The sequence below is a fragment of the Kryptolebias marmoratus genome, linkage group LG14, assembly GCF_001649575.2.
Source record: "Kryptolebias marmoratus isolate JLee-2015 linkage group LG14, ASM164957v2, whole genome shotgun sequence".
NCBI lineage: Eukaryota > Metazoa > Chordata > Actinopteri > Cyprinodontiformes > Rivulidae > Kryptolebias > Kryptolebias marmoratus.
The window spans coordinates 493,479-505,633 of NC_051443.1; the positions used below are offsets into that span (position 1 = coordinate 493,479).

The window sequence follows — 12,155 nt, forward strand, 5'->3', positions numbered from 1 at the left end:
TTAAACAAGTGGAAAGAGGATTTTCATTAAAGAGGAAGTGAAAATAGGCAGTTGAGTTGAAGTGAAGTAGCATTTGCATTCAGGATCTCCAGGTATGACATACATTGTATAACATTATCTCCACTGTTTAATTAGAGCAGGTGGTGGATTTTAGTTGTTACGAGCCGTGTATCAGACTTTATTTTCTACTTCTGTGGAAAATGTCAAACATAATGAGAAGCAACAAACAAGTTAGAGTGAAGCATGAGAAGAGTAGAGAGGAAAGCTTGATTCAGCCTCAGTGAGGAGAGCAGCAGAGATTAACTCATACTGAAAAACGTTACAAGTTTTGGGTGAATTACCGACATTTTAAACTTGGAAAGGGAACCTGGACAGTAAAGATGCACCAATCAGAAACAAATAAGCTCCACAACATGATAAACTAATATGTAAAGAGAATAAGTGCTGATTTTCAGCTTCTCCACATTCCTACACCAAATCTTCAGACATTTTTGAACAGGTTTGCAGACATGGACATAATAAAACACTGATCCACTCAGTGTGCACGTCGACTCTTTGACTCTGTGGGACAAACAGAACATCCACCCACTGAGCACATCTAATTTAGAGATTTATTTTAATGCTATCTATTGTTGAGGACATCACCTAACAAGTGAAACGGGTCAGCTCTTTTTCCAGTTCATGCTGTTTTTAATGTACAGTTAAGAAAATAAGCATAAAACAGCACCAGGAGAAATGTCCAATGTTCAGTGGTTCTGTGGAGTGCTCTGCGTGTGTGCATTTATGTTACATTTATTTTTAGTATAAAACCAAAGATCAATTTACTTTCATTTAAATAAGATAGCCTAGCCTTGGTTAATAATTACCAGATTGTAGAGCTAGAAGCTTTAAAATATTAGAGCTCACACTGATTACAAATAGTTGTCAAAATAAATATCAAAAGATACATGTTGTTTGTCTACTTTAAGCACAAATAATTTGATTACATTAAAATTACAGCCATTTTTTAAAAACCTCATATGACAAAGAATAGAAAAAATAAAGTTAAACAGAGGAAAACATCTGACAGGATAAAGGGATAGAAGTGCTGTTCTGTCAGATAGTTATCAGTAGTTACATCATCAGCCCAGACATCAGTATGGAGAAAAGGGCAAAAGTCTTAATCCAGGGTAGGCTAATGGCTATACAAAATGGCTGTCTTCTTTAATAATTTTTCAGGCTTTTAATAAATAAATAAATTTAAAAAGTCCAACTTTTTCTCAAAACTACATTCCAGCATTAAAGAACATTACATTAGCTAATAATAAAATTCTACCTTTTCACAACACAGTTTATTTAGCTCGTAGCCGTTTTCTCAGCTGAACCAGGTTTGCCTTGTTTTGTTTCCTGATACATCGAGCAGCCTCAGGAAACCAACATTTGCATAAAAACACAGATGTTTGGCTGAGAAAACAGCTCCAAACTCAACAAACGGTGTTGTGGTTTTTGTAAGAGATAATGTAGTGTTCTGTCACAGAGGTATGTTGGGTTTGAGAAGGAGTTGATTTCTAAAAAGGCCCTTGTTTGATTAGCCATTAGCCTAGCCTGGACAAAGACTTCTGCCTCTTCGCCCAGGTGCCACACTCGATGGCTGATGTCACGGTTGATAAGGTACCAGCTACTGATAACTCTTTGATAGAACATCCCTCTGAAGATCAACAACATATCCCTTTAAAGGAAACCTTCCACACGAACTTGCTCATTTATTTCTGTGCAGAGCAGAAAGTTGGTCGACTGTGGCGACACTTTTGAAGGCAGGTTCTTCAGGGCAGTGTGCTCGGTCCATTTCAGCTTCCACACATTTCTTTCTCCAGCTGAACACACCTTCCTTCAAGTGCAAGATGTTCAGACCGTTCTTCCAGCAGAACCAACCCAGGGGGGGCTGAGTGCTGTCTTTCAGGCCCCTGCAGCCGAGCTGGGGAGGGGGGTTGTGTTTGGAGACAACTAGCAGTTGATGGAAGCACAGTCTACTTTAGCTTTCCCTGCAGAGCTGATTATACTCATGAGGCAGTGTCCGAACTCCTCCAGGATCACCCTCTCTGCGTCGGCCTGGGGTTGACGAGTCTGTTCGGCCTTTTTGGCCTGTTCAAGCAAACACTCACAGGTTGCTTCAAGCACCTCCTTCGTAACAAATGTGTACGGCAGCCTGCAGTGGAGGAAAAAACAGAACAACACAAGACCTTAGAATGTCATCCTTATGCCATCAGGACCATCAGGGCGTATTTTTCTCTCCCTGCTGGAGTACACTTCAGAAATGAAGATGGGCAGAATTATTTATTTACCTTTGGTTTTTGTCCATTGCTTCTCAGTATTTTATAGCAATGTCATGTATGAATGGACAAAATCTTCCCACTACTTTTTATAATGATTATTAATAGCCTGACACTCTGGTAGACACATTCTGTTATACACTGCATTTCTTCTTTTACATGTTTAAGCTTGGTGAATAATTTCATTTTTTATATGTACTTTTTCTATGCTAGAATATTTCCAACATCTTTTTAAACATTTCTAAACCGGTGGTGTCATGGGGATTAACTGTGGGTGCATTCAGGATGTTGATAAATTTCCTTTTGGTAAAGAAAGAAAAACCCACAAAAGTCACTGAACTTGAAAGAAACAACTAAAAATCAACTAATGAAAATCAGTCATTGCTGTTGAATTTTGGTTCAACAGAAATGTTTTAAAAGAAGAAACCAATGAAACTGGCCTTTCCAAAAACAATGTTATCCTTAGAAAAGATTGAAACTAATCTGCCCACAGGGACGTGTTAAACTCAGGTGTGTCCTGTAATCAGCATCACTGGTGTCTTCAGTCCTGGAATCAGTCAGTCTGTCTGTTTAAAGGGTGAAGAGTAGTCACAGGGCTGTTTGGTATCATGGTGTGTAACACACTGAACATGGAGCACAGAAAGCTGAGGACAGAGATGTCTCAGGAGCTTAGAAAGAAAATGATTGAGCAGCACATTTAAGGTAAAGACTATAAGACCGTCTCCAAGCAGCCTGTCCACAGGACTGGAGACAGCCTCCCTGGATGAGCCCTTAAGCAAAAGATGACAAATTAAAGAGACGGATAACTCGAACGATAACCATAGCGCCCAGAATAACTTCCAAAGAGATTAGAGATGAACTTCAAGTGTCAGCTCAAACCATCGGTCACTGTTTGAGCCAAAGTGGAGGACGACAAATCATAAAAAGATGAGACTGGAATTTGCTGAAATGCATGCTGACAAGCCACAAAGCTTCTGGGAGAATGCCCTTTGGACAGATGAGATAAAACTGGAGCTTTGTGGCAACAAGTCCCATCAGCTCCATGTTCACAGACCTAACAATGAAGCCTACAAAGAAAAGAGCACCGTACCTACAGTGAAACACGGAGGAGGCTCGGTTCTGTTCTGAGGCTGCGCTGCTGCATCTGGAACAGGATGTCTTGAGTCTGTTCACAGTACAATAAAATCTCAAGACTATCAAGGCATTCTGGAGCTAAATGTGCTGCCCAGTGTCAGAAAGCTTGGTCTCAGTTGCAGGTCATGGTTCTCCATCAGGATAATGATCCAGAACACACAGCTAAAAACACCCAAAACATTGGACCATTCTAAAGTAGCTTTCTGAGCCCTGATCTAAATCCTGCTGAATCTGTGGAAGGAGCTGAAACCTGCAGTCTGGAGGAGGAAGCCTTCAGACCTGAGAGAAATACAGAAATCTCTTGATTACAGTGATTGGCTCAAAATGTTGTGAAAGAATATTAAGTTTAGGGTACCATCCTTTTTATTAGTTTGTTCCTTAAAATAATTCCGTTGAACCAAAATAGAAAATCAATGAATGATTTTCATTAGTTGATTTTTGGTAATTGTTTTCTTTTTATAGCTTTTGTCAGGTTCAAGTTACTTCGGGGACTACTGCGGGGGTTTTATCTTTAATGAAAGGGTCCAAACAAATGTGTCTGCATCTGTATTTAAAGATGGCAACTCTCTATTAGGAGATAGTCTGACAAAAGCCAGTGGCCTGAAACAACACTAAGAAAGTTTTTCAATGTGTTCGGACCAGTTGTTACTGCTTCTTTATATATTAAAGACAATCTCTCTGTTTTTAGCGTTTTTAAAGCTCTAACTATGGAAAGCAAAGGTCACTAACAGAATTGCTTAGGGACCAGGATTGTTGTTTTCTTTTTAAGCATATTCTGCAAATAATGTCTATTATTATTATTGCTAATAATAAACAAAATCTTGTTGTGTTTTAAGCTGGTTTTCATTAAATGTTTGCTTGTTTTTTTATCCGATCCTCCCTGTTGGAACCGGTTCTGTGCTCCGCCACCAGGTCGAACTACCATCACGCTGTTGCACCAAGTCTCGTGTGATTGTTCAGAACTTTCTGGGCATGTTTGCTTATGCAGAATCATTTGGAGGGGACTGCCTGGAGACAGCTCTCCATAGCTGTAGTGCTGACCAGGAGGCAGATCACCTCGCCAGGGTAGTGAAGAGACATGGTTCCTACATTCACTCATTATACTGCACAGTCTGTTGGAAATGACGGGGGGCTCTTTGTGACAAATTTGCAAACGCCAAACACTATTACTGTCTCAAGCCGTTTAATAAAACGGTTTGGTTGCGGTAAGTGAAGCAAAGATCTGTACAAGGACAGAGGAGGAGAAACCAGCAGAAAGAGATCCAGTTCGGTGCTGTGGGAGAAGGTGGGGGAAGGTAGGGGTTTCCCAGAACTTCTTCCCTGCAAAAAGAAAGTCTCACAACCAGATCAGCAAGACTGGATGTCTTACGTCTTATGAATTATAAACCACCTTTCAGTCTTGTGAGATCTCATGGCATGAGTCCTGTGTCATTCTCAGAACTTTTGGCCATGGGTGTATTAAATGCACCATTTTATTTCACTGTAATTATTTCCAAATCCACTTTATGTACTTCCATTAAGACTGCATGTTGTGTAGAAGTGTTTGCAGTACCTCCCGCCTCCACTGGAAATAACAGGTGTTGTCCGCATTAGTAGGTCTGATATCTGGGAGGACAGTTTGGTCTTGGCTGCGGTCTGTTGCTGTACCCTCACTTCTGCTGCATCAGCCAGATGCATCAGTGTTTTCCTCTCAGGGCTCTCCTCAAAGTTTTTGCAGCCGATGCACTTACAAATGGACGAGCACATGATCTTTGCCTTCAAGATAAAATGAGAAAAAAAGAACAGATGAAAAAGCTAAATAAGCAAAAAAAAACCCCGAATGGTCACTCTTAAAAGGAGCACCTGGCAGAACGTTAACCCACCTCGTAGCACTCGCAGTAGTTCTTCAGGCAGCCTGAGCGTTTGCAGTTACAGCCTTTGCTGTGACGGCGGTCCGACTCTCCTTCTTTGCCTTTTCCAATTTTAGGTTTGAAGGCTTCTGGATTTCTGTCCAGACATGTCTGCAGAAACACATTTTCACCTTAAATAATCTGTCAGACAAAAGATCTGCTCCGTGGGATCACATAACTCAAACTGAACCTCCAACCCACCTTGATGGCTTTGAGACGCTCGGTTTCATGTTCCAGATTATTGAAGCAGTTATTGCAGTTACAGTTATTGCAAAACTCTCCATTTGCAAAGCAGTCACAGTATCTGAAGGAGAACAGTACAACTTAGGGATTGCTTTGTGACTTTCAGGTTTTCCAAATACAAAAAGCAAAGAAAAAATGATCTCCCTACGATAATAGTTAGGTTAACATTTTGCTTTAATGACTGCCCAGTGTTATCTTCTGCCTTTAATGACAAATATACTTACAGTTTGAGACACTGTGATTTGGTGCAGTTGCATGGTTTTCTTGGTCTTGAGGTTGTTTCTGCAGCTGACACACTGTGAAGCAATTAATCATATGACATATTTGGATTACCTGGAAATAAACTATAAATAAAAGCCACACTCAGTTATTACATGTTTCACCTAAAATTCATTAGGCCTGGTGGTTCTTATGCCGGTTAGTTCATTCACAGTATTTGTATATGTCAATGGAGACAAGGGCACAAAATGACACGTCAGTTATTCGTGATAATTTGAGAAAGAACAACATAAAAAAAACCTTAATAAATACAATTGAAACCAGATGTTTCCATTCACAGTATTAAAATCTTTTTTGTTCTCCTCACTGTCTGACTAAACTAAACCTTTGCTGTTTTACGTCAGTTAGCATTCCCAACATTATTTATATTTGTAAAATGCAGGAATAACAACAGAGAATTTTCACTACTTGGTATTTGAAAGCATATGTTTACACTTGCATGTAATTGTTTAAACAGATGAAAGTGGTACCTTTAGGAATCTGAAAATTGTATGAAAGGATGATCCAGAGATTTTGAGGCAGACAATTTTGTTTCTATCTTGGCTGATTTCTTTTAATTTTCTCAAAATGTCACAAAGAAGTAGTGTTTTTGAGGTGTGCGTTCAAATGCATCTACAGGTGTTACAACTCTGTTCCCTAGGTTCCTGTTTGTGTGTCAGGTTTCAAGGGGATTGGTAACTGGAAGCGCTGGCCAGCATCTTCAGTGGAGTTCCATTTAAGATCTGCCTGTTACCGAGAGACTGGCAGTAATCAATGGGGCACACATCGGAGGCAGTGAGGTGTTCAGTGTCTTGCCCAGGGACACTTTGACCTGAGACTACTGCCAGGAATCGAACCTCCAACTCTCATTGGAGGAAGACTGCTTTAACCACTGATCCACAGCTGCCCATATTGTCAACGCTTTAGTTCTTTAACTTGTTTAATCCACACTTTGGTACATGGCTAATTTGTTAATCATGCCTGTAGAAGAGTTTATGAATTTCCATCTGAAAAAATTTGAACCATCTGACATAGTTTTGAAATTGGAGTGACAAAAAGAAATGTTATGGTTACAGATGGAACTGGAAAAAGAGAAGGAATTGGCATTGGAGTGTTTGCGTCACCAAACAGACTTTGATAAAGCTTTAGCCCTGGAAAAACTTAGACATCAAACTAAAATGGCTAAAATTAATTGAGAAAGTCAGAGGTTACATTTAGTAAAAGAAGGTAAATTGTCTGGAGTTGGATGAAATGTGGAGTCTAAATGCAAATCTTTCAATATTTTAAATGATTTATTTTTGGTGCTTAAATTTAATAAGAAGGAACAAATAAAGCCAAGTAACCGCAAAACCTTATTACTTATCACTAAGGGGTTTAAGGCAAAGACTTTATATAGCTACACAGCTGGCGAAAACAAAGAAAACATTAAATATCATGTGTTTTTTTCTTTAGTCCATACACTGCTCTAAAACAACTGTCAGAACAAAACTATCTGACTGGTACTCCAGATCATTACAAACAGCAACAGTTATGTCATGTGAACCTGTTAACACCATATCATATACGTGCATCTGAAGAAACTGGATGTGGTCCATCCAGTACATGTTGGCATCTGTTAGGAAACATTTTCGTGATGACTGTTTGTCCAGTTTAGATCCTTTATTGAGTGGTCAACTTAGGAATAATTCTTGAAAACTTATGCCCCTTTTCCACCGGCTCTAAAGGTCCCGGCTCCACTCTCCTCAGCTAGAGTGGAGCTGCTCAAGTAGAGCCAGTGTAAAAGGGGCATTAGTGTACTATGTCACTTTTAAGAATCACAACAGTCTGAGCTGAGACAGCTATTAGGTTCTTATCCTAACTTGTTTGGAGATGTTCCATTCTGTGCACATTTGATGTGAGTGATTAGAGGCTGAAATTCATTATATGCTAAAAAATGACTTTGATCAGCCAATTCTACAATGTTTTTTGTTGTCTTTGAGCAAGGCTATTAGAGCTAGTGTGCGGTGAGAATGTGCGGACAGTCAACAGCATCACATTACAAAGTACTGAAACACCTGAATAATGTTTTTAATTGATAACTTTTATTTTACATTGTAATGAAGCCTCTGTCCATTTCTTTGTTTCCTCCTGATATATTCAGTGTTTCTGCAACCTCTCCCCTCAATATGTATATTTAACATTTTTAACCTTTCAAATCTTTCAATAGTGTTAAAAACTGTATGGGAGAGATTCCCACAGCCCTTTCAGTCCTCGGTGCATTTGGTACATTTCTGGATATAAATCTAATCTTGGCAAAAGTGATGTTAACAGAGAGGCAAATGAGTACCCACTCAATAATGTACTGATCGAGATATCTAATTTGAGTTTTGACTGTCTTGGAATGTACACAGCTGGTGGTTAATCTTTGTAAGAAAAACGTTCTTTTTTTATACAGATCAAATATGATTTTGAGCGATGGTCTCTTTAAATCTTTCTATAGCTGCTTGAATTAATGCCACTTTCCCAGTATGGGGTTAGGTTGGGTATAAAAACCTGCAAAGATATGCATGTTGATTCTACAAACGCTTCTTTTCAACAGCTGGCAAATAAACTTTCTCTCCCTAAAGACAATTTTTCAGATACCTTCAAGCTCGATATTATGTCCATAGCTCATCCCCAGAATTCCCTGTCCTCCTTCGTCCCTCTGATTTTAAAGTGTTTCTACAACCTCTTCCCTCAACGAGAGGGACAATTTCTTCTGTATATTTAAATATTTTAACCTTTCAATAATTCAACAGTCTTAAAAACTGCATGGGAGAGATATTAGATTGCTCAATTTACATGATTGTGGGGAGGTTTAACAGAGGGTACACAGACCTTGGATCTGTGCTGGGCTCAACTTCATGCAGTGTCAGATTCTATGGAAGGCTAACTATACGAAAGTCAGGCTCACAGAAATATATGATACAAGTATTTCATCTGTGTGAACAATACCAGCAGGCCACAGCAAATTACTCACATGTTTTGGAACTGTTCCTCCATGAAGAGATTCAGGTCTGAAATTCTTACATTGTCTAATGTAATCTGAAAAGATTATTACTCCTAATGCCTTAACTGCTTTGTCAAGAGTATGACCTACTTCACTTGGTATCTCTCCTCCTAAAAACAACTTAATAGCAACACTGCTAAACTGGAATTCTACAACTACACCCACCTATAGAAGCTGGATTAGAGAGGGGGGGAATCAGACTGTATCATTTAAAATAACCTTTCTGTCCTATGTTAAAAGTACAGATTATTCTGAACTGAGCACGACACAAAAGTGTTCTGACATGTGTGTATTTACAGAACTTTTATTTCTTACATTATTTAGTTCATTACTGTTTGAAATGTCTTTAATTTTGTTCTTCTATTTGTTTGTCAGGGGTAGGTGCCTGGGTGGAGGGGAGGTGTTGTTTGTTGTTAATAATTGTTGATTTAACACATTAACTATTTAATAAACAGAATATTAAAAAAGACTGTTCTAAACAGAAAATTGTTCGGTCTTTCAGATTTTTTTTCCTTTTTATCCATTCTTACCCATTGAGAGGCAGTTTGGCCTGAGACTGGACAGCACCAGAAGGAGGGAAACTAGAACTACTGGCAAGTGTCACAAACGGTGACTGCTGGATCTACAAAACAGGCGGAAAAAAAAGAGAAACAGTTGAACGGCTTCAAACAAAGAGTTGGCTAAACAAGTCGTTACAATAAAATACTACTAACCTGTGTGACATATTGTGCTGGAACAACTGTGTAACCCACAGTGGGGAGGTTGGTAAAGCCAGACTGGATCTGGGGAAGTGGCGTTGCAGGCATGATCAGGCGTTGCTGGGTCTGAGTGGTGGTGACTACTTGTGTTGCTGATGTCAAAGGCTTAGGTGCCACCTGCAGATAATACACACAGTGTTTAACAAGGCTTTGAGTCCGCGGCAGTTCCAAAGTTCAAAGGTCACCTGTTTCACTGTCTGTGCTGGGACGACAGGGACGGACATCCTCACTGCTCCTGTACTGACCACCACAGGTTTACCTGCACATAAAACATGATCCAGGTGTAACTAAACAACAGCTGTGCCCGAGTTGGTGAAGAGAAGAAGTTTATAGTTCACCTGTCTGAACTGAGCTGGTGTTGGAAACACTGGGCTGTCCTGTGCTGCTAGCTGTGGTTGCTGTGACGAGGCGGACATAATGGAACCTGCTTCCTGGCACCTGAATCTGTTGCACATTTGGCTGGGCAGCCAGTGGGATGATGGTCTTGAACTGGGAGCCACCAACTCCTGCCACTGGGACTGACTGCACAGGCTTAATATTCTGGGAGGAAAAAAAAAAGTATTATATATATATATATATATATAAACCATTCACCTCTTGGACATTTTCTTCTTCTATTGCTGTCAGAAATCAATCACGGTCAATAAGAATTGGCCTTCTTTACAAAAGAAATTTTGAAAAACCTTCAATGTCAATATAAAACCATATTTCTACAGAGTAATGAGTAATATCAATAAAATATGTACTGTAAAGTAAGTAATTAAATAACCCCCCCCCTTTAAAGTGACAGTCCTAACTGAACTCAGAGAAAAGATTATTAAAAGTACAACTCAGGGGATGGATATAAAATGATTTCCATGGCTCTAAACATCCCCTGAGTTCTGTTAAATCCATCATCAGGACATGGAAGGATTATGGAACACGTGTAAATCTACCAAGAGCAGACTGTCCTCACAGACTGAGTGACTGTGAAGAAGGAGGATAGTGAGAGAGACTCTCTGAAGGAGCTCCAAGCTTCAGCAGGTGAGATGGGACAGACTGAGCTACAACAACTGTTACCCAGGTTCTTCACCAGGCTGAGCTTTATGGGAGAGAGGTAAAGAGGAAACCACTGTTGATGACAACTCAGATTAAATCTCAACTAGAGTTTGTCTAGATTGTTTAGAGACTAGTTTCTGCCTGCCACTGCAACCTTACATCATAAAATAAATCAAATAAAATGATTGGCAGAAAAACACATTTCCAGTTAATAAGGACAGTTTGAGAGACAAACAGGAGAAGTTAGTCGGACACACTGTGATCACTGACAGTCAGGCACTTCATGATTAGGTCCAGCTTCAGCCTTACTTGTGCTGTGGTTTGGCTGGTGGCCACCTTGATTGGAGATGCAGATGTGGACTGCTGGACTGCGAGGATTTGTTGGCCAAGAGCTACACTCATGGGCAGAGCTACTGACTTCTGAGAGGTGTTAGAGGGCGGGGAAGCCACAGAAACCACAGTCACCTGGCAGAAACAAACGTATGAAATATGACAGTGAAGAACTTGTTCATATGTAATGATGCACAATGCATATGTTGTCTGAGACAACAGAGCACTGAAGACGAGTCGTAGTTGTTCATTTTATATTTAAAAATGTAGGTTGACCTAATTATTCAGTCTGCCAATGAATCTGATGATATTTTGCCATTTTTTAAGTATTGCAATCAGTCATGCCCGCACATACTTTGCCGATTTTAAAACAGGCAAATCTTTGGCCTGCTCAGCCTTCCATCTACTGCTAACAAGTGAAACACATGACCACTGCATTTATGTTGGTGTACTTATTACTTATTAAATGAATCTATTCAACATCTTTATGATGTTATACTTGTTTAGTTTCTGCAAATTTAAGCAAAAGGCTGAGTAAAAATATTGTAATACGAGAAAAAAATGACTTAAAAAAGTGCAACTTTTTACCATTTTTTATTGCGGTTTGATGGCTCAACAAAAGCCTCATCTTTTATAAAAACATCTCCAGGGAAGGAACAGTGGAATATGTGCAGCTAGTTTGTAGGTGGAAAGAGGGATGAAGGAACACATGATGGAGTCACATGACCCGTCACCAGCACCAGGGGCCTCATGTACAAAGAGGCGCCGGATGTATGAAAGTGTGCATATATTCAGTCAAACCTTCCACCTGCAGTGAGAATGTGGAGCAGTCCACACCAGTTTTTTCAGTCAACAGTATCAAACTCCAAAGTACTGAAACTCATCTAAATACACAAAAATATGACTCCATTTGGTATTCTGAACTCAAAGGGCATTTAAACCTGAGGTTTTCTCATGTGTTTGAGCTTTTATGGTTCAAAGCTGAACGATAAAACTGAACCACATTTAACCTTATACAACATCAAATATACAGGTGCTGGTCATAAAATTAGAATATCATGAAAAAGTAGATTGATTTCAGTAATTCCATTTAAAAAGTGAAACTTGTATATTATATTCATACATTACATACAAACTCATATATTTCAAATGTTTATTTCGTTTAATC

At 39.4% G+C, this 12,155-nt stretch overlaps 1 protein-coding gene across 1 annotated transcript in view; it reads right to left on the bottom strand.

The window, feature by feature from the left end:
- lin54 (lin-54 DREAM MuvB core complex component) overlaps positions 1-12,155 on the bottom strand; it is a 28,413-nt gene continuing 16,258 nt past the window's right edge. Inside the window, exons 5-14 of the mRNA XM_017439499.3 lie at positions 10,967-11,122; positions 9,958-10,159; positions 9,805-9,878; positions 9,575-9,736; positions 9,392-9,483; positions 5,800-5,871; positions 5,534-5,636; positions 5,306-5,443; positions 4,996-5,198; positions 1-2,185 (exon numbers count right to left, since the gene is read on the bottom strand). Coding sequence (XP_017294988.1) covers positions 1,984-2,185; positions 4,996-5,198; positions 5,306-5,443; positions 5,534-5,636; positions 5,800-5,871; positions 9,392-9,483; positions 9,575-9,736; positions 9,805-9,878; positions 9,958-10,159; positions 10,967-11,122 — 1,404 coding nt within the window. The 3' untranslated portion in view covers positions 1-1,983. The remainder of the gene's footprint in view (positions 2,186-4,995; positions 5,199-5,305; positions 5,444-5,533; positions 5,637-5,799; positions 5,872-9,391; positions 9,484-9,574; positions 9,737-9,804; positions 9,879-9,957; positions 10,160-10,966; positions 11,123-12,155) is intronic.